The sequence below is a fragment of the Spermophilus citellus genome (genome assembly GCF_964194105.1).
Source record: "Spermophilus citellus genome assembly, chromosome: 2".
In the NCBI taxonomy this organism is placed as follows: Eukaryota; Metazoa; Chordata; class Mammalia; order Rodentia; family Sciuridae; genus Spermophilus; species Spermophilus citellus.
The window spans coordinates 28,467,224-28,489,514 of NC_138183.1; the positions used below are offsets into that span (position 1 = coordinate 28,467,224).

Consider the following 22,291-nt stretch of genomic DNA (forward strand, 5'->3'; position numbering starts at 1 on the left):
TCACACCCAATGTGGGCTACCTGAGGCATATTTTGGAGTGTGCAGGGGATGGAAATTCTAAGGTAGAGGTATTATAATCTTTTTGATGTGGTGGTGGCTGGTTTGTGGATGAGTGCTGTTCCCTCTTGAGTGCAGAGGTCATAGGTTAATGGGCTTGTATCTGGGCACACTGGGTGGTGGTTGTTGGCGGTGGGATGCTTCTTCCTAAGCCCATTTGTGTGGTATACAGCTGTTGTGTATAGGCACAGATTCTCTGCTGGATGTTTGGGGTTATCTTTGGAATTGACTTCTATGGATCTGTACCTTTGAATGATAAATGAATTAATGGCACCTCTGGGATTCACAGCTGTGGATCTTCCTAGAGGTGCTGGGGCACTGGAGTTACTTTCTATTGCTGGGGTTTTCTCTCCAACTAATGCTTATTCATCAGTTCAGGAGACCAAGTCTGCATGCTTGGAAGATGCTGCAGCTGCTGGCTGTTTCTATTAGGTGTGAGGGCACAAGATGCAGGGCTGAGGGGTGCCACTGATTGCTGTGGATGCTGTGCATCCATTGCTTCCATAGGAGTTCTTTAAATTGACATAGAGCTTAGTGGCTGACTGGTCAGCTGTTTTTTCAGTGCTTCATTTCTGGACTATAGAGAAATTGAGGCTTGCTGCCTGGATCCACTCCATCATCTTCCTTTTTTTCAGTATTTTCATGGTAGCATCTTGTCCTTTAGTTTGTGCAAAGAATTGCTGCAGAGGTACTGCATGGTATATTCTTGTGAGCACATTAAAATATTTATATTAAGTTGATTTTTGTAAGTGATAAGAGATATATAGGGGTCTAGTTTCATTCTTCCATATGTGGCTATCCAGCACTGTTTATCAAAATTATTATCCTGGGGCCAGGGTTGTGGATTAGTGGCAGAGTGCTTGCCTAGCATGCATGAGGCACTGGGTTCAATCACTGGCACCGTATAAAAATAAAAACAAATAAAATAAAAGTATTGTGTCCATCTGCAACTAAAAAAAAAGAAAAAAAGAAATGATTATTCTTTCTTCAGAGCATATTTTTAGCCTCTGGTTTGAAAATTGTTATGGTTTGGATGTGAGTTGTCCTTGTGTGAGACAGTGAAGAAATGAATGTCGGACTGTTAAGAGTCTTAACCAAATAGTGATTTAATCCCCTCATAGGCATTAACTGAATGGTAGCTGAAGTGGTATGGTATAGCTGGAGGAGGTGGGAATCAGGGTGTGGCTTTGGTATATGTATTTTATCTGGAGAGTCGAGTCTCTCTCTGCCTCCTGGTCACCATGATGTGAGCTGCTTCCCTTGGCCATCATCTCCTGCCATGGTGTTCAGCCTCACCCCAAGCCCAGAGGAATGAAGCTGGCCTTCTGTGGACTAAGGCCTCTGAAACTGTGAGGCCTCAAATAAACTTTTCCTCCTTTAAAATTGTTCTGGTTAGGTCCTTTAGTCACAACAGCAAAAAAGCTGACTAAAACAAAAATTATTTGGCTTCAATTCTAGGTTTTAATTCTAAGTTCTCTATTCTGTTCTCTTGCTCTCAGTGTCTGCTTTTATGCCAGCATCATGTTGTTTTTATTACTACAGCTTTGTGATATATTTTGAAGTCAAGTAGTTTAATGTCTCCTGCTTTGTTCTGTTTTGTTTAAGATGGCTGTTGCTTTTAGGTTTTTTTTTTTTTTTTTGGTGTGTGTGTGGTATAAAAAAAGTTGCTAGAAATGAGAGTAGAATGGTTGATCATCAGAACCTGGACAGATTAGAGTGATGGGGTGGGGAAAGGTTGATGAGTGGGAAATTAATTATAATTAGATAGAAATAAGTAATTATGATGTGCTATTGCACAGTAGGATGACTGTAGATAGTGGTAACATATTGTATAATTTAAAAACCTAAAAATAAGATTTTAAATATTTTCACTATAATTTATAAACTTTTGCGGAAACAGATAAGTTTAACCTGGGATATAAACATTATACAATGTGCCCATGTATTGAAATATCACTTGGTACCTCATAAATATGTACAATTTTTATGTTTTAGTTAAAAATAATAATAAAAAAGAATTCCACCATTCCAGGCTACCATGGGTAATCTCAAAGGGAACAGACTAAAGGTAAGTCTTGCTTAAATGTTCTACCTTGAATTTGTATCAATAGCAAACAATATAGGTTTACTCTGACATTTGAGCCCTAAAACTTTCCAGAGAACTAAATGGAGACTCCAGTAGAGAATATAAACCCTTCTTTGCTTTCTTCAAAGAGACTTTTGTAATACCAGAAGTGATTTAAAGTGGCATTTCTCATCTGTGTGGGAAGTTGTAGGTCCTAAAAGTTTAACAACACTGTCTCAGAGAACTAATTGTATCTTATTGATTAAGCAATAGCTTATTTTTAAAAAAATAAACTAGATTTTTCTAATTCAATAATACATATTAATTGAAGAAAATCTGGGAAGTTTGGGAAAGCCTAAATGAAGAAATCAAATTCATCCATAATTCCAGATATGGTAACTATTATTAGTTTAATATGTTCATAGGCATATGGTAAATAATAGGAAAAAACTGTAATTCTCCTATTGTATTTTCAACACAGAACACTCTGTCAACAATTTACTTCTGACATCAGATAACCAGATGTGTATTTTCTCCACATCAAGCAATTTTCTGACTTCACTGGATTGTCCTACAATTTATTTCAATTCTGAACTACCTACGTGGAGTTTGCATCAGATCCCACAGGTAAGGGGCGCAGTGCCACAAGATTGTCCCCTACTTCAGATGCCAAAAGCAAATCTGAGCCTCAGAGACTTCTGACCAACTGGCTGCATGTTGAAATTTCCTTTAGGTATTATGTTTTTTTGAGTTCCTTATATATCCTGGAGGTTAGTTCTCTATCTGATGTGCATATAGTAAAAATTTGCTCCCATTCGGTAAGCTCTGTCTCTACCTCATTGATTGTTTCTTTGGATGACCTTTGATTTATTGATTTCTGATTTATTGATGATTAAATATTTTGATTTATTGATTCTTGATTTTATTTCTTGCACTTTAGGAGTCTTGTTAAGGAAATTGGGGCCTAAACTGGCATGATGAAGATTTTGGCCTTTACAGTGGCCACATCAACCTACTTAATTCTTCTGTTAATTGAACATTGTTTAGAGTGAAAAATTCTCAACAGTTGCATTATGAGCCAGTATACTGAGCATGTCTTTGCATAAAGTTAACAACTCTGAGAATCGATTTTCAAATTTTATTTATTGAAGAAAGTCATAACATCTTTCATGGCATATGTTGCTTTTCTATGTTGTATTTCTTCCTCAATGACATTTAAAAATATTTTTCACTGACAAAAATGAATCATGTTGTCAAATTTTATTCTCTTCTTTTTAACACTACAAATAGTGATTCCATTTAATCTCAGAATTTGAAACAAAAAGTATATTTTGTAATATGCATGTAAAAGAATTGAATTTTCATGAGTTAACATTCATTTCAACAGATAGTCAAGGCAAATGTTATTAATTATAATAACATTTAGTTAATAATTATTTCAAGTCTGAATTTATTTTCCTGTTCTAAAGTAAACTATGGTTTTCTCAGCCATTGAAATTGTTGCATTTCTATTACTTGTTGTGCCAGGCCATTGTGAGCTTAAGTAAAGGAAAGGTTGGATAAGTTTGGGACCTTGTGTATACACTTGAACAGAGACATGGATAAGCAAAATTAAAATGACTGTGCTTATAGTTATGTCTGTTTAGAGGAACCAATGATACCAGAATGATGCTTATGGGATCTGGGACTCTAGTACTGAAGGTCAAAGTAAAGATAATTGGCAATTATCGAGAGCAAAGTATCATTTTGAACCAAGTGTCACAGATTTCTGACATATCTCTCCATTAAATATTGTCCATTCTAATTTCTGTCTCTTGACCATTTTACCTGGGTAGTAGTCATTTGCTCTTCCCAGAGAGTGTGAGGTGGAAGAATTATTGCTGGTTTGCAAGTTATACAATTAAATTGTACTAGCTACTTTGTTTTAATTGCTTCTGAGGGACTTTATCCCAAAATTACTAGGAAGTGAACTTTAAATTACTTTGGGGATTAGAAACATTCTCAAAGCAGCAAACATTTTAAGTTGCTTTGGTGTTCCATTGGCTGATCCTTTAAAGGATCCTCTAGTAGTAAAGAAGACTGTGAAGAGCCCCGGCTTTCATCATTACTGGAAGTCGTTTCTGTTTTGCCCCTGGCTAATTGGTTTTTCCAATGCCAGCAACTTGATTTTAATGAGAACTGGGAAGTAGATAGTTCTTATTTATTTTGCTGAAATTATTGAAGTGGAAATCATGAGACTAGCAATCTTGTAAAAATGCAGGACTTCTGGTTTTGGCATTTTAATATAGAAACACTCCATATTCCAATGTAATGGGGACACAAATAATTATAGAAAATTGCTATATTAAGAATTTTCAAGTGGCCTACTCCTTACTGTCATAAGTATTGCTAAATATGCAGGGAGAAGATCCCAGCTCTGCTGTTAGAGCAGAGGAAGCTGACATCTGTGCAAAGAGGAGGTAATATGCATTTTCTCCTACCTGAAGGTAAAAGAGTAAATCTCTTGTTACTGAAATTTTGTAATTTGTACATTTATGATTGTAGCTTGAGACTGGGCACTAGTGTTTTCCTGAGGTCAATTTATTATTCATTATGTGCATCAGGCAGGACAATATAATGTTTTACAGATACTTCCTGATTGTTACTCAAAGACAGAAAGAAAAATCGTTCTACCTAACAGTGTTTCTTGTTTTGTTTACCAACATGCGGTAGTTAATATTCTTAGTATGTTGCAGGCACTTATAGTTCCCCCAAATTAAAAACAACCAAAAGTCCTTTTTCAAAAAATACGTCTTCTTTACTATTTGTCCTTTGAGCTCCAAAACTTTTCTGAAACTGAGGTTAAATTACCTTTGGAGCAGGATTTACATATGGTGCTTTGTTTTAATAACTGAAGAGCAGTGATTTTTGTTAAGGATATCATATTGGTTATTCAGAAAAAAAACTGTTATGACATACATGATTTTTAAAATGGTCAAATGCTTGTTGGCCAATATTATTTGATACATTTTAGATTTATTCTGAATTATTTGGTCAAAATACTAATGTGACATTACATTAAAGTAATTTTAAATTCATAATGCAAATGAGTTGCATAATTCTAACCCAGTTGCATGTATTCTTAATCTAGTCTCTGAGAAGGACATTTAATTTAGAGCTAAACCTCTTTTATGAGATATGAAAGTCTAACTGATCTTAACTTCAAGGATAGTAATGTATTCTTGTGTTATTTGTATATTCAATTATAGGTCTTTATTGCCCATGAGGGAATCCACTTAAGAATGTAAACAGTTCTTACAGACACTGCTGTAGCAGATCACATGCATTCCAGCTGGTATAGAATTCCTGTCGGTGAAAGAAAATATTAACATGGGAAAATACAATCAATCTTCTGTGACAGAATTTGTCCTGCTGGGGCTTACAGGTTACCCAGAGCTTGAGGCCATTTACTTTGTGCTGGTCCTTTGCATGTATCTGGTGATCCTGCTGGGAAATGGAGTCATCATCACTGTTAGTGTCTGTGACTCCCACTTGCACACCCCCATGTACTTTTTCCTTAGTAACTTGTCATTCTTGGACATCTGCTACACTAGTTCTTCTATTCCCTTATTTCTCAGCAGCTTCTTAACTTCAAAGAAAACCATCTCCTTCTCTGGATGTGGAGTGCAAATGTTTCTCTCCTTTGCTATGGGAGCCACAGAGTGTGTCCTTTTAAGTATGATGGCATTTGATCGCTATGTGGCCATCTGTAACCCTCTGAGATACCCCATCATTATGAGCAAGACTTCTTATGTGCCCATGGCTGCTGGGTCCTGGATCGCAGGGGGTGTCAATTCTGTGTTGCAGACTTCGCTTGCAATGAAGCTTCCTTTCTGTGGTGATAATGTCATTAATCATTTTACTTGTGAAATCTTGGCGGTATTAAAATTGGCCTGTGCTGATATATCCATTAATATTATTAGCATGGTTGTTGCTAATGTGATTTTTCTTGTGGCCCCAGTACTTTTTATTTTTATATCATATGTTTTCATTCTCTCCACCATCCTGAGGATTCCTTCTGCAGAGGGAAAACGGAAGGCCTTTTCCACGTGCTCCGCCCACCTAACAGTGGTTATTATATTCTATGGGACCATCCTGTTCATGTATGCAAAACCCAAGGCTAAAGACTCTTCAGGGGCTGACAAAGAACAAGTCACAGACAAAATCATTTCGCTCTTCTATGGAGTGGTGACACCCATGCTCAATCCCCTCATCTATAGTTTGAGGAACAAAGATGTGAAGGCAGCTGTGAAGAATATACTGTGTCGCAAACGTTTTTTGGAAGGAATGTAAATGCTACTCCATTTTTTTTAATTGTTTTACTCTAAATGCAGGGGTAATTTTTACTTGGTGGTTCCAAAATAAATATAAGGACTAGTGGTACCACTAATTTTTTAAATTCTTAATTTTTTTGTGCCTGATATTTAAATGAAAGAGAAATGTAGGGCTAACCTTTTCCCTTCACAATAGGTTGAAGAAGAGGAGATACAGAAATTTATGAATAAAAAATTCTCATCCAAATCACCCTCTTTCTCATGGATAATGAAGTTTAGTTTAACTCTGAAATGATGAGTTCTATAATCTTATGTATGGGGAAATAACATTTTAATAACAATCTCTTTTATGTGAATCAGTTTTATAGTCACATCATTCTTAGATGTAGGAAGGGTCTTGTTAAGGGTCAGAGTACTATATAAATTCAACATAAAGTGACCCGATATGGTCATATAGAGGGGATGGAGGAACACTTGGGTATTGGGTACCTGGACTGGACATATGTCATTTTCATTGAAAAATATGAAGCTATATCACCTAGGTCTGATTTCCTTTTGGTTACTATCTGGCAAGCACCCCACCTACCATGAAAAGACACCTGGGGCAATATCACCTTTTGTTTATCCAGCTGATAGTGAATTTTGGTCTATCTTGTGTTTAAATCAGTGAGCAGTGGTATCTTCGAATAAGAAACATTGTTATTATCTTTTAACATTGTTATTGTTTAATGGCTGAAAAATTAGTTTCTAAAGAATTTGACAAGGTTCTCTAAGAACACAATGGTAATTTATTAATGATAATTTAGTATAGTTTAACAAATTAGCTATTTCTGCAGTTACATGAATTTCCTGTAGAATAGGAGCTTTCCTTTCATTCATTCAGTTATTTGTTACTTATTTAATCAACCAGGATTTATTGATACCTATATTTTCTCAGGCATTGTGCTAACTATTGAAAAAATAACACAACTAAACAACCTGGAAAAACAAAAAAACAGAACATGAGGAACAATTTTGTTTTTGTTTTTGTTTTTTGGAATATAGACTAACATTAATTGGGGACAAAAATATAAAAAAAAATTTACCTCTCCCCAGTTGGGTCTTGGGTCTTGGTTGGACTGAGCAGAGTAATGGGTAGACTTGGAGCAATTAATTAATTAATTTATTGAGGTGCTGAAATCAAACCCATTGAGTTACACTCCCAGCCCTACTGGGAGTAATTTAAACGTGGTCATATGCTATCTTCATATGAAAGTATTTGAACCATCTTTGAGAAAGAAAGAAAGGGGTTCAGTGAGAAAGAGGGGACAGTAGAGTGAGGAAGAAAGCAGTGCATACTAGAGATTTCAGACAAGAGAATGAGATACTGCAAAAATAGAATTAGGGAAAAAGGAAAAGAATAACTAAATAGAATTTTGGGGAAGTTTAGATGCTGGTTTTGTGTGGCCCTACCTCATTAAGTCTTAATAATCTCAATAAAGATGAACAATATTCTTTAAGACATTTTGTGATGGATTCAGTTTCTTTTTGCAGTTTCAACATTCTAAGACTGGCTATAGATGAGCATAATTTGGGTATGTAACAGACTTAAGGGGGAGTGGTTCTCAATTACAGTGTAGCATGTGAAGAGTTTTTGAAGGGAGTATGTAAAATTTCCCTTGAAGTGGGGATGGTGTCCCAGGAAGGAAAGGGCAACTTATGCTTATATTGGGAAATATCTCAAAAGACATTTCAGAAGGACAAGAAGGTAAAAGAGAAATTGTTATAAAGCATCAGAACACTTGTTTTGCCTCATATGCATGCTGACATTTCTCTGAAGGAGAATTAATACGTTGATTCTGAATTTTGTTTTTGAATCAGGATTTTTCATATGCTGCAAACTGAATTTCCTTCGAAAGAAACATTTACTCCGAAATATTTTTAGAAAATAACATTTTCTAAAAGGTCAACCTACAATATTTGGAATTATTTTAAAGATTTTTATTAAATTTTGAATATGAGTTTGTAGTAACATTGGGGCAAAATACAAACCAAGAAGAGTGATGATATATTGAGCAACAATAGCATATATTGCACTTCAGTAGCTACCCAAAGTCAAGATTTTATGAAGAGAAAATATTTAGAATAAATTTACATATTGCTTATGAATGAGAGTCAGTCATTTTTATATTTTTTGCCAGTTGATTATCAGAGAATATTGTACACTTCTATGCTTTTTGTCTTGCCCAGACCAGATGACCTTTTCAGTTTGTTTTAGTCAGTCTTTTCTTACCTGTTTCCTCCTATGTTTTAAGATAAGCTGATATTTTACCAACAGTGTTTGGAATTATGATTTTGGGGATAGAATGATATATAATATTCACTTTTCTTATTTCAAATACCTGGACTTGTATTTTTTTTATTTTTTTAAGAGAGAGGGAGAGAGAGAGGGAGAGAGAGAGAGAGAGAATTTTTTAATATTTATTTTTCAGTTCTCCGTGGACACAACATCTTTGTTTGTATGTGGTACTGAGGATTGAACCTTGGCCACACGCATGCCAGGCGAGTGCGCTACCACTTGAGCCACATCCCCAGACCTGGACTTGTATTTTTACTATCCTTTTTCAATTTTAATTATTTAGTTCATTCAACAGTTAATACTGCCAACCATTTATTTAACTTGGCATTGGACGTTTTATAATGAAGAGTTAGCCATGGTTCCGACATTGAGAAGATTTCAGGAGCTAACAAATGATTATAGCATAAAATAAAAACTATGGTAGTAAAGGTAAGGTCAGAGCAGCACAGAGTAAGGAATAACCAACTCGAGGGCAATATTAGAAGGCTTTGCAGAGATTGTGACATTCTACCTGTCCCTTCTGACATTGCTAAGATTTCACTAGGGAAGGAAAGTGACAACACAGAGGAAATAGCATTTGTTATTATTGTCCTTAGGTGTGAAAGAACATGGAGTAATTATAAAACTACATGGTGAATGAACACAGTATATGTGAAAGTAATGGGAACAAACATGGTCATGAAAAGAAGATGAAATACTTAGCCAGAAATGTAGATTGGAACTAGATAAAGTCCCTGGGTAAAATATAAAAACAATGGTAAATAAGTCAATGTATCAAAGGTTTTCCAAATGGAAGAGGCCAACAAATATAATTTGCTCAGAAGCCATATGTGTTGGATTTTCTTGGATAAGATTAATTTCATTTTTTTAAGTCTTGACCTTGTAAGTTTACTTGTTTGTACTACTTAGACAACTTATTTCTACATTTTGTGAGATCATTTTCATAAAGTGATGTAGTTAGATTAATACTAAAATTTCTAACTCTGGCATTGTTTCCACACATATCTTCCTTTCTTTGCTCTGCTTATATTTAAAATTTTGCCTCAAAATATGTCAGTTTATTTTATTCATGAACTCAAAGGTGTCAGTTTCTCATCATTTCTTCCAGCACCATTGTCCACTCATCAGTTTTCTTCATATACCCAAGCACCTCTATATTCCTTTAGGTTACAGATAATAGAATTGAACATGAGAGTAACTACACAATAGACCAAGTCTATTAGTTTGTCTGAAGGAGATTTTTGTATGTTTGCTTCATTTATACAAAACATATTTCATAAAACACAATCCCCTCTGTCATGTGGACTGAGCATGCAGAAGAAACCTTTTTACTTCTTCCAGTTGAATTGATTTCAGTATAGCATAGGTGGTAAAAATATAGAAAGCAGAAATTAGCAGTAATGGAGTAACTGAAAACATTCCATTGCCCAACACATACTATCATTCTAGGAAATACATGTGCACACTAGTTTCATTAAAGATACTATTTCAGAAAAATGATCAATGAATGACATTTCTTCCACAAAAAGACATTTGTAATGTTAGTACATTTATGCCAGTTTGTTGAAAAAGCCTAATCCATGAAGAAAAGCTGCCTTCTAAATACAAGGACTCTTATTTATGATGATGGGAAAACTCAGATATTTGCAGATGAACACATAGCAGCCATCACTGCCAGAAGCACAGTATGGACCCCATGAACTGGAAACAGACACTTACGTATTACATCCAGTGAAAGAGTCTTTTTCTCTGATAAGAAGTTTATCAGTATTGCAGAGACAACAGGGATGAAACCTAGATGTTCAGAAAGGAGGGGTTATATACTTAGGTAGGAGGAAGCAGAAAACCTAGATGCTGTTCCAGGGAAGGAGTATATGATTCCAGTTACATCACTAAACATATGACAGAGAAAAATTTTTTATTTAATTCTGGGTATTCAGAAAGACCTCACAGGATGAACTCAATTTCAATTGTCCAATTTTTTTTTTCATTTTATTTTTCAAATCCAGAGTAATTCAGAAAAGGAAACAGCATGTGAATTAAATGAGTGATTCCATATCATTTGAAGAGGTAATTAAAGTAGGAGGTCAGTCCTACAACTATGCTCTCACTACCTGGAACAGTGATAAAAACAGATAGATTAGTTCATGAGATTCTCCTAACTTATGAAGCAATTGAGCTGCTTTTCTAGCTTGCTAAGTGTACAACTTCTGTATCCTATTTTCAGAGATCGTGATGCATGAGATTTAAAAGAGGGAAGAACCCTTTGTATTTTTATTTTATGCTTTTGTTGGTGCATTTTAGTTATAAATAATATTGTGATTTACAATAAATCCCATTTATTGTAATATATTTGTACATGCACATAACATAATTTGGTCAATTTCACTTCCCAGTACCCCTTCTTTCCCTCTCACCTTCCATCCCTCAATTTCCTTCCTTTATTATCTGTTTTTGTTGATTTGATTGATCCACAAATTCCACTTTGAGAATAAATATTTTTAGAGAAGGCATGTCTTAATATGTTAAAAAATATTTATTTTATATCATACCAATCATTAACAAAACCATTGATTTAGCGGTTTATAGTTTACAATATTTTCATGTTTTACTCATTTTATCAATGCTGTAATTCTGTGAAGAAAATGAAATCCAGAGAGGTGAAGTTTACTTAAAATCATAGTGAGTAGGCTGCTATTAAAAATGTTTTTTTCTGATTTTAAATCTCGTGTATTTTTAGTGCATTGTAGTTATACACAATAATATGCTTAATTTTGACATGTTCATAAATGCATATAACAGTTTTCTCCATTTAATACCTGGTACCACCCCATTTCTTCCCATCTTCCCTTACCCTGATCCCCTTCCTCTACTCTATTTATTTATAATTGATGCATTATAGTTCTATATAAAATTATAATGAATTGTGGTATATGCATGCACTTTTTACAATCTAGTCGACTTAATTTTTTCCCCCTTTCCTCTCCTTCTCCTTTCCCCTTAGTCCTTCCTTCTACTCTATTGATTTTCCTTCTGTTTTCATAAGGTCTATCTTTTTAAATTCCTTTTTTTCCCCCTCTAACTTTTGCATATGAAAAAAAAAACTTTTGATCATTGATCTTCTGAGTCTGGCTTATTTCACTTACCATAATGTTCTGTATTTTCATCCATTTAACAGAAAATGTCATAATTTCATTCCTTTTTATGGTACAGTAGAACACCATTGTGTATATACACCAAATTTTCTTTATCCATTCATCTACTGATGGCCACTTAAGCTGATTCCATAACTTGGCTATTATGGATTGTGCTGCTATAAATGTTGGTATGTATGTATCACTATATTATGGTGATTTGAATTCTTGTGGATAAATACCAAGGGGTAGAATAACTAGGTTGCTGCCCCTGACTCACACAGGCAGCTGAACTAAGGTTGCTAGTGTGAATTTCTAGGGACACCAAATAAAACACAGACACACACTTTACCTTTAAACAAGCTTCAGGACGGCTTCTCTGCTCTTGGCCCCAGGCTCCCCAAATAGGAGAGCAAGAGAAATTCATGAGAGGCTGGCAAGAGACAGTGAGCACATTCGGAAGTGGGCTTTTATTGGGAGCACCCTTGTTCTTAGAAAGTTTCTTCCAAAAAAGGCCAGAAGGGGCAGGGTTACAAGGGACAGGTGAGTGTAATTCAGCCCAAGGGGCATTGCCTACATCTGAAGACACACCCTCAACTTCCTGAACCAGGACAACGTACAGATGACTATGAAATATAGTGATGGTCAAAGCCTCTGGCTTCAGGATAGAAGGCATGAGTCATTCAGAGTGGCTCCCCACACTAGGTCATAGAGTGGTTCCATTCCTAGTTTTTTGAGGAATCTCTCTATTACTTTCTAAAGTGGTTGTAATAATTTGCAGTCCCATTGACACTGTGTAAGTGTACCTTCCATGCACCCCTGATCCTTGACAGCAATTGTCATTATTCATCTTCTTCATGATTGCCGTTCTAACTCAAGTGAGTTGAAACCTTAGTGTAGGTTTGATCTGCATCTCCCTAATTGCCTAGGATGTTGAAGATGTTTTAACATATGTGTTGGCCATTTATTTCTTCTTTTGAGAAATATCTCTTTAGATATTTCACTCATTTATTGATTTGATTATTTATTTTTAGTTATTTTTATATTCTGCTTATTAATTCCCTATTGGAGAAGTAGCTGGCAAAGATTTTCTCCCATTCTGTAGGTTCTTTTTTCATGCTCTTTTTCCTTTGCTGTGGAGAAGCTTTTTGTTTTAATACATGCATTATTTTATTATTAGACTTTATTGTTATCCAACAATTATGGATGGTGCCTAAGGGCTGGGAATCAGGCAACTTTTTAAATAATATTCTCCAGGTGATTCTAAAGGGCAACCCAGGGAAAAAAAACATGGATATGCTTGAGTGATTCTTAAATTTTAAAATTTCTAGCAATCACTTGGGGAATCTTTGAAAATAATTCTGATTCAGTGGGTCTGATGTGAGTTCCGAGACCTTCATTTATTAACATGCTCCTAGGTGATGTTGATGCTGCTTTTCTTCAGAACATGATTGCATAGCAAGGCCTTTCAGTCTCCTTTACCTTGGAAAGCATCATTGGTATGTTATGTGGATGGCAATTTGTATTCCAAGTGAAAGAACATTCTGGTGGCACTTGGAGTTGAGACTACTGTGTGGTTTATTTTGGTTTTGTGTTGTCTAGATTCAAGGAATAGAAGCAATCACATTGCTCTCCATGGAGCCTGCATTCTATTCCTGTCCAAGAAAGTCATTCTTTGTGCACTTGATGAATTGTAGTTAGAGCCATTATTTTCCTAAGGAAGGAATTTTGGTTTAGCTCAAGTACCTGAGATGTGCACCCACCAGTAAGGAGCAAATGATTTTAGTCTTTAAAAACATAATTGGTAAATTTTAGCAGCTGACCTTCCTGTTTATAGTAAATGAATCATAGAATTGTATTCTACCTCAGCTACAAAATGTAGTCCTAGATAAATAAATTAACTCATTCTATGGATGATTAATGAATCAGAATCTTCAAACAATAGTTTTGGTTATTGTGTAGGATTTGCTATGTTGGTCATTTGTCAGCAGGTTATGCTACTCCCTAATTAAATCATGGTCCACATAAAAGATGATTTCTTATCCTGGTGGTTCTTGAAAGGACTCTTATCTAATTTAAGTTTTATTTAACTATTCAGGCTTTATAAACAGAGCAGTGAAGAATGGAAAGGCCAAGATTCACTCCTATTTGGTACTGTTTGTGACTGGAATTTGATTAACTGTAAGTCACAACCAGCCTACTATTAGTGTACCCAAAACACTGAGGCTTTGAATGAGCATCAATAGTTGGGTTTGTACTGAAGCTATTAAGAGAAGGTATGAGTCCAGTGGGATTTCTTTTCATGTAATTTCTCCAGAATGTTTGGTCCTATTTACTTTCAGAAAACAATTATTTTATGCTGATAAGGATGTACATTTGGCACTCTAACATCCTTGAAGTAATTGCTGCCAAAAGATTTTATGTGAAAACATCCCTATGGGATCCACCCATCTCTTTAGGTGCTTTTGAGAAAAAGATAATTAACTGCATAGAAGCCATTAACTGTATTTCTTTTGCAATGCTAGAATAACTCTGTGAAGAACCAATTGATTGATTCCAAATGTTTGACCTTTCAAAAGAGCATAGTGTTGAATATCTTTTTGCTAGAAACCTTCTCTACATTTATGTTTACTTCTCTAAGGTGGATTCACAAAATTTGTTTGGATAAAGAGAACAAAAAAATCTTAGACTAGGGATAGTTACTAATAAATGATTTCCCATAGGCTTTAGGGTGTTAGATAACTTTGCTATCATTGCATGTTACCCTTCTATATTCGTTTGATGATGGAGAATTATGAAATTGTCATAGTACATTCACTTAATGGACTATTTGTAATTATTAAACAGATTTTTTTGAAGAATTTATATTATTGAAAAAATACTTATACTAGTATAGTTAAATAAAAGAAAGATAAAAACAGAATTCTGCATTTTTATCCAGAACAAGATTTATCAAAAAAATTACCATGGTATCTTTTCTAAAATTTCTTGACTTGAAAATTAATACAGACACATTTAGATAGAACAAAACAATTCCAAATAAAAGAAACAAATGAAGATGATACCTAATTACATTAGAAAAATTGATTCGGTAAATAACGTAAAAACCTTAATATAAATGATTAGGCAATTTCTTCACACCTGTGGATATTACACACTGAGGCTGTGTTGCACTTCATAGTCATTGATGTATCCCACATCCTAGATTGTGGCAGAAAGGATAGTATACTTTAAAATACTTGTTATCAAGGGGAAAATTTGCTTTATAACATTATCACCTGTGTCTAGCTTAAATGAGAGGTTGATAAAAGTATAAGTTTTATTTAACTATTCAGGCTTTATAAACAGAGCATTGAAAACTGGATAGGCCAGGTTTCACTCCTATTTGATACTGATAAAGAACAATTAAAACTTTGCCAAAAAAACTTGATTTTTAAAAGTAAAATAGATTCTAAAAAAGAAAACCACAATAATTGGTTGTTGTTCTGTTCCTAAGAAGAAAGGTCAACCATAAGGTGGCGAGACTTGAGAAGATGGCCAGGAATCAATTCGTGTGATCAGGATGATCAATAAACATTACAAACAATGAGGAACATTCAGTTTTAACTTATTTCTTCTTATGTGCTGTTATTTTAGTGTTCTGTGGTTAACAAATTATTTTCATTATTTGAGTGGAGTAATTCAATGAAAAAGGATCATTTCTGCAGGAGTAGAGATCAGATGGCCAAGGGGCGCAGAGTGTCTGGAACTTACACATATTTACCATTGCCAATGTATTAATTATTAATTATGCCAATGTGATTAATATAGGTGATACATATATCCCATTAGGTGAATTTTTTGGAATACCCAATTAGAATGAAGTTACAAATTAGCTTTTAAAACACTATAAAAAACTGAATAGCTTGATATCTTTTAGGTTTTCATCGTACAGTTCAAACATTTCTTAATTTGTTGTGAATTTCAAAATGCCACCTACATTTATCTGTTTCAGAGCCAAATAAAATAATTTTAATATTATTAGTATAGTAAAACCATTTTCTTCTTTTATTAATTTATCAAATATGACTTAGGTACAGCTAGGTGTGGTGGCACACACCTGTAATCACAGAGGTTGGGAGGCTAAGGCAAGGGAGGATTGTGAGTTCAAAGCCAGCCTCAGCAAAAACAAGGCACTAAATAAATCAGTGAGACCCTGTCTCCAAATAAAATAAAAAAGAGGACTGAGGATGTAGCTCAGTGGTCAAGTTCATTCCATGAAAACCAAAGGGGGGAATATACAATATGAACTATATATATATGTAAATTAAGTAAATTAACATATATAAAAGTTTTATAACAATGCATAAAATATGTAAGCTATTATTATTATTAATAACCAAGAATTAATAAAGAATTCATGTAGCCTAATAACTTCCATTTACCAATAGGACATAATAAGATAGATGAATAAAGTGATTAAAATGCATTTGGAATAAGAATCTAAGGAGTATATAGAAACTTGGGAATGGGGTAATGAATGTCCTCAAGACTTCTTATTGGTTATTTAAAATACAGTAATGTGAGCAATATAATTAAGTCTTTAGGGTATTATTCTTGAAGTTTCAAAAAGTTTTGAATATCTTTCCCCTGAAGCAATTTAAAATTTTGGCTTAGAAAATTGCAGAAGTCCCTAAGAGCATGAAATATTTAAATTGCCTTCCTGTGCCTAAAAAGATTCTTTAGAGGATTTACTGGGCCTTCACCATGTGCCCCATTCTCAGACTGAACTAGTGAATATTTGTTCTCCCTTCCCTTTTGAACTAGTGAAATTAAACTATACTTCCTTTGGAAACACTTTTGACTGTAATGTACAGAAAATTTTGAAATAATTTGGAAATGGTAACTTTGTCATCAATATTTTCCAAATTCTATGTCCTGTGACATTTGGCTCTCCAAAGGTAACACTTTTTTTTTTTTTTTTTAGAAACCCATCAGCCTCATAGAAAATTTTGTAGACTAGCCTGAAAATCAAAGATCAAGGAAAAATTTAACTATGTGTGGCAGCCTGACCAGGTAAGACTATCCCTTTAGAGATAATTGCTGAAAAAATACTAATAACTAACAAATAAAAGAGTCAGTCTTTATGAACTGAGTTGAAAGAACACATATGTTGTGAGGCTGGATTATTTTCTACTAGAAATAGTGTGTAGGGAATAGGAATAAAGATTCCAAGAGAAAGGTCTTAAATAATACGTAGAAAATTGGGGGAAAAAGGAAAAACAACCAAAAGAATAATTGTAAATCCAAAGCAATATGAACTTCAAAAACAGATGGTTGCTTAGGTCTAATGGGGAATAAAGATTTATTTGGTCAGAATGTATTTTCTACTCCTTGCTTCACTACAAGTGTCTACACTTCAAATAGTATCATTTTCTTTGATTCTATGAGGTCACAATAGTCTGCATATCTGAACTCTTGATCAAAATATAAAGCAGTTTGTTTTCACCAAGGTTTGATTTTGTAGCTATTTACCTCTTAGCACCAATTCAGCTTTGTTGGGTTCACTTTAGCAAATGTTTGTCCATAGTAATCATGAGTAGACAATGTTTTACCTTGTTCCTGTCCTAGAACCTTTACATGGGCAGTTTGTTTGGAATGTGTCATTTCTTGTTCTTGAATACATCATTGGATTTGTGAAAAATGAAAATGAAGAAGAACAATGAGTCATTATCTAACAGGAAGAAATTCTGACTTATGTTTGCATAAATATTTGGAAGCTTGTTTTGAGTATTTCATTTTGTTGTTGTTAGTGATGCATTTCTATGATAATTTTAGATATTATATTTGTACTACACATACAATTAGATTTTAGATGAATGAATTGCAATAGCCTTTATTATCAAATGTCAGTCTGTGAGTTTCTTGTTTCAAACTGCAGTGGACATTTGTTATAATAGTATAAGATTATTCATTGCAAAGTGAGTAAACTTTTGCTATACTGTGCATCCATCTCAAATCATAGATGTGATGAAAAATAGTAGATTGGATTGGTTAAGGAGAGATGCCTGACAAAGCGTAACTGATAAATAATATTTGAAGATACTCTTGTAGAAGGATGATGGAAGAACAAGTCACCAGAAGATGAAGGAAACCAAAATAGTACTTGCCATGTGCTACGTGCTTTACAGACATTACCTAATTTATTTTCTGAAGGTCCTCATAATGAGGCTATTAAAATCTCCCTGTTATGCATGGGAATATGGAGACTCTGGGAAGTAAATTACCCAAGACCATGGGACTAATGACTGGCTAAGATAGTATTTAAATGCATGTTTTGTTTTCTACTAGGAAAAGTGGACCTGACATGATAATAAGTTGTATGGTGGCAGTGTTTAGAAGAATGATTCTTAAAGTAAAATTGCTTCTCAGCCACCATGTATCAAGGAGTAGGAATTTGAGTGGTGTTCTCTATAGCATAGATTTAAGAAGGCAAATCTTGGCTTGAGATAAAAAAGAAATATTCATATTTAGTGTATAAAAGAATCTCAAAGCATAAAGTGTAAAAAGGATGAAAATAAGGGAACAGTAGACTGAAAGAAAAGACTCTAATAATGGCTAAAGGCAGAGCAGTGTGGGCAGTTAGAAGAGGAGTGAAATAGGGTGAAAGCCCTTAATTCAGACTTTGCTCTTGTGTAAAGTTTCATTAAGAAGGGGAAATGTCCTGTGTTAAGTGCCTGTTTGATTCCAGAAGTTACTTTTTGTTTTGTGAATTGATTGGAGCACTTTCAATGGATTCTGTGCTGAACAAGGATATAACTGGAAATTCGTATGTGTTTATGCATGTGTATAGGTGCATTAGGAAGGGGCTATTTTTGAGAAAAAATTCAGAGAGGTGGCTCATGACCTTCTGAGGAAGGATTTGGAGGTGATGAACACCATTCCTCATTCTTGGGTGATATAATGGGTATTTTAGTAAAAACATTCAAAGTAAGAAGTTTATAGAATTGCCCTGTTGGAAGATATTTTCTTTGTGAAGAAGTTATTTTTTAAGAAATTCTTTGAGGGATGTGGGGATAAGAAAGAAAGCAGAATGAAACAGACATTATTACTTTATGCATGTATGTGACTGTATGACCAATGTGATTCTACAATATGTATACTCAGAAGAATGAGAAATTATGTCTCATCTATGTATGATATATCAAAGTATACAAGTGCATTCTACTGTCATATATAACTAATTAAAACAAATAAAAAAATTAAAAAAGAAGAAGAAAAGTCCTTACTATAAAAAAATAAAATAAAAAATTCTTTGAATTCTTACAGGTGAAATAGAGATGATAAAATGGAATGGAAAAACCAAACCATTCTGGTGGAGTTTTTTCTGAAGGGACTTTCTGGTTACCCAAGGCTTGAGGTACTCTTTTTTGTACTCATCTTATTATTGTATGTGGTCATCCTTCTGGGCAATGGCACCCTCATCATACTCTCCATCCTCGACTCTCGCCTCCACACCCCTATGTACTTCTTCCTGGGGAACCTCTCCTTCTTGGACATCTGCTACACTAGCACCTCAATTCCTTCCACTCTGGTGAGCTTCCTCACAGAAAGAAAGACCATTTCCTTCTCTGGCTGTGCAGTGCAGATGTTCCTTGGCTTGGCCATGGGGACAACCGAGTGTGTGCTCCTGGGAATGATGGCCTTTGACCGCTATGTGGCCATCTGCAATCCCCTGAGGTATCTCATCATCATGAACAGGAATTCCTATGTGACCATGGCAGCTGGCTCCTGGCTTTCAGGGGTTGTCAACTCTGCAGTGCAAACTGCATTTGTGGTACGGTTGCCTTTCTGCAGGAATAATGTCATCAATCATTTTTCCTGTGAAATTCTGGCTGTCATGAAGTTGGCCTGTGCTGACATCTCACGTAATGAGTTCATCATGCTTGTGGCCACAACGTTGTTCACTTTAATGCCACTGCTCTTGATTGTCATATCTTACTCATTAATCGTTTCCAGCATCCTCAAGATTCGTTCCTCTGAGGGTAGAAGCAAAGCCTTCTCTACCTGCTCAGCACATCTGACTGTAGTAATAATATTCTATGGTACCATTCTCTTCATGTACATGAAACCCAAGTCTAAAGACGCACTTAATTCAGATGGTCTGGATGCAACAGACAAACTTATATCCATGTTCTATGGGGTGATGACTCCCATGATGAATCCTTTAATCTACAGTCTTAGGAACAAGGATGTGAAGGAGGCATTAAAAAATTTACTGAGCAGAAGATTAATTTGCAAGTGAATGGAATATATATTGTGCTGTGAACTAATTGGACATTGTTCAAACTTGAGAATTACATTGGAATTTTGGTTACTTTATCTTTGCTGTTTTGTGTATCATGTTAAAATTATTAGATGCTCATAAAGAGTTTTCATTGTATAAGACAGTAAGGTAAGACATAGAAAGAGGTCACCTGCCATCAAGAGATGGGTACTTGCAAACTTTTTGAACAGTTTCTTCATATTCTGTATTTTTTTTTGCAGTATCAAGGTAGAAAATTGTGTACCTTTTTATGTTCTTTTTTTGCATACATACATTATTTCATAGGCAACAATTCATCAAATCATTAAAAATAAACAAAGCTCTCTATTGTGAAAAAAAGCCAAAGAAAAAAATCCCCAAAATGCTTCACTCATATTTTCTATTGGAGAGCTTCTATTGCAGTTTTACATCAATCTACAAATTTTCTTAGGCCACCACATGCTAACATGCTATTTATTTGGCAATCTATATTTAATTTAAACCCAAAGTTGCTTTACCATTGAGCTACATTATTAGTTCATTTTATTTTATGTTTTTTAATTGTTTTTTAAAGAGAGAGAGAGAGAGAGAGAGAGAGAGAGAGAGAGAGTTTTTTGATTTTTTTTTTTTTTTTTTTTTTTTTTTTTTAGTTTTTGGCGGACATAACATCTTTGTTTGTATGTGGTGCTGAGGATCGAACCCAGGCTGCACGCATGCCAGGCGAGTGCGCTACCGCTTGAGCCACATCCCCAGCCCTCATTTTATTTTGTGACAGGGTCCTACCAAATTGCTGAGGCTAGCTGCACTTTGTTATCCTCCTCCCTCAGCCTTCCAAGTCACTGGGAATACAGCTGTGTGCCATTCAACCCAGTTTAAGTGCTGTTTTTTTTCTTTCCCAACATTTAATGTTGGAAAATGATGTTTGGAACAAACTTCTGCCTAAGGCAGCATAAAAGTAAATTGTGAAATAATGATTTTTTGCAGACAGTTGATTTTTACAGATATATGCATAGTCTTCATTATTCAAAGAGCTTTGCATGTACCTAGTGCCCTTTGTGGTCTTAAGTAACTATCCTTAATCCAGAAAGTCTGACAAATTGAGAAACTGCAAACTTTATAAAATTCTGCAGAATGTTAAGAATTGACAAAAGGAAGATTTAGAATTGGCAAGTCTGGTTGGGTTTAGTGTGATCCCGAGCAACTAATTATGTCATACAATTAAGAAAAGAGAAACACCTTAGAAAGTAAAGTGAGAAAGGATTCTGAAAAAGAAAGAGTCTTTGGACCTGAGAATAGAGCATGAGTAGTAACTGAAATTTATTAAGCTGCAATTTTTCTCCAGGAAGTTTACTAGGGCATAAAAGCATTAACAGATATTGGAAAAGAAATGACATGGAATTGAATACTAGACCCTAGGTCAGGTCAAAAAATAGCCCAGACCTTGGTGATGAGACTGCAAATGGACTGGGCCTAGAACTCCTAGAGACGATATGCAAAGTATCTTTATATTGAGAATGTGACTGTATTGAAAGTTTAGCAATCCCATTTAGTGTGTAATATTGCAATTTAGAATAATTTTCAAACATATCATTATGTCCTATGGTAATGATACAGTGTATTATTGGGAAAAAAGAAAAGGAGAAAGTCTATGAATCTTAGAAGCAAGGATTCTTCAGCTTGAGTATTATTTATTGATTATATTTATCTATAAATGTTATTGAAAAAAATTTGAACAGGCTTTAAAATTTTAAGATGCACTTAAGGATATAAAATAAACGGCTTATCCCTGTTGATAAGTTATCCATTTCTTTTTCTGGAATTAACAAACTTTATATTTACAGAGATATGTGTGGGGGAAAATACACACACACACACACACACACACACATATATATATATATATTTGTAATCTTTCTTACACCAACAATGGAGTGCCATATAAATTCTTCTTAATATTACTTTTCTACCTATTATTTCTTGAATATCTTTCCTTATCAGTGTACAGAAAAAGCCTCATTTCTTTTGACAGTAGAATAGTGTCCCACTGTTTCTATGTTCCTTTCTTGTAGAAATTTAAATTGTTTCCACATCTGTCATTAT

At 34.6% G+C, this 22,291-nt stretch overlaps 2 protein-coding genes across 2 annotated transcripts; both read left to right on the forward strand.

The window, feature by feature from the left end:
- Positions 1–5,479: 5,479 nt before the first annotated feature.
- Positions 5,480–6,454, forward strand: LOC308640944 (olfactory receptor 13C7-like; the record flags this gene model as incomplete). Its single annotated transcript, XM_081278977.1, has 1 exon — positions 5,480–6,454. Exon 1 carries the CDS (start codon positions 5,492–5,494, stop codon positions 6,452–6,454), a length of 963 nt encoding a protein of 320 aa, XP_081135103.1. The 5' UTR covers positions 5,480–5,491.
- Positions 6,455–19,234: 12,780 nt separating this feature from the next.
- On the forward strand, positions 19,235–20,191 carry LOC308640939 (olfactory receptor 13C9-like; the record flags this gene model as incomplete). The annotated part of the gene is made up of 1 exon (XM_081278973.1): positions 19,235–20,191. One exon carries the CDS (start codon positions 19,235–19,237, stop codon positions 20,189–20,191), a length of 957 nt encoding a protein of 318 aa, XP_081135099.1.
- Between the last annotated feature and the right edge of the window lie 2,100 nt (positions 20,192–22,291).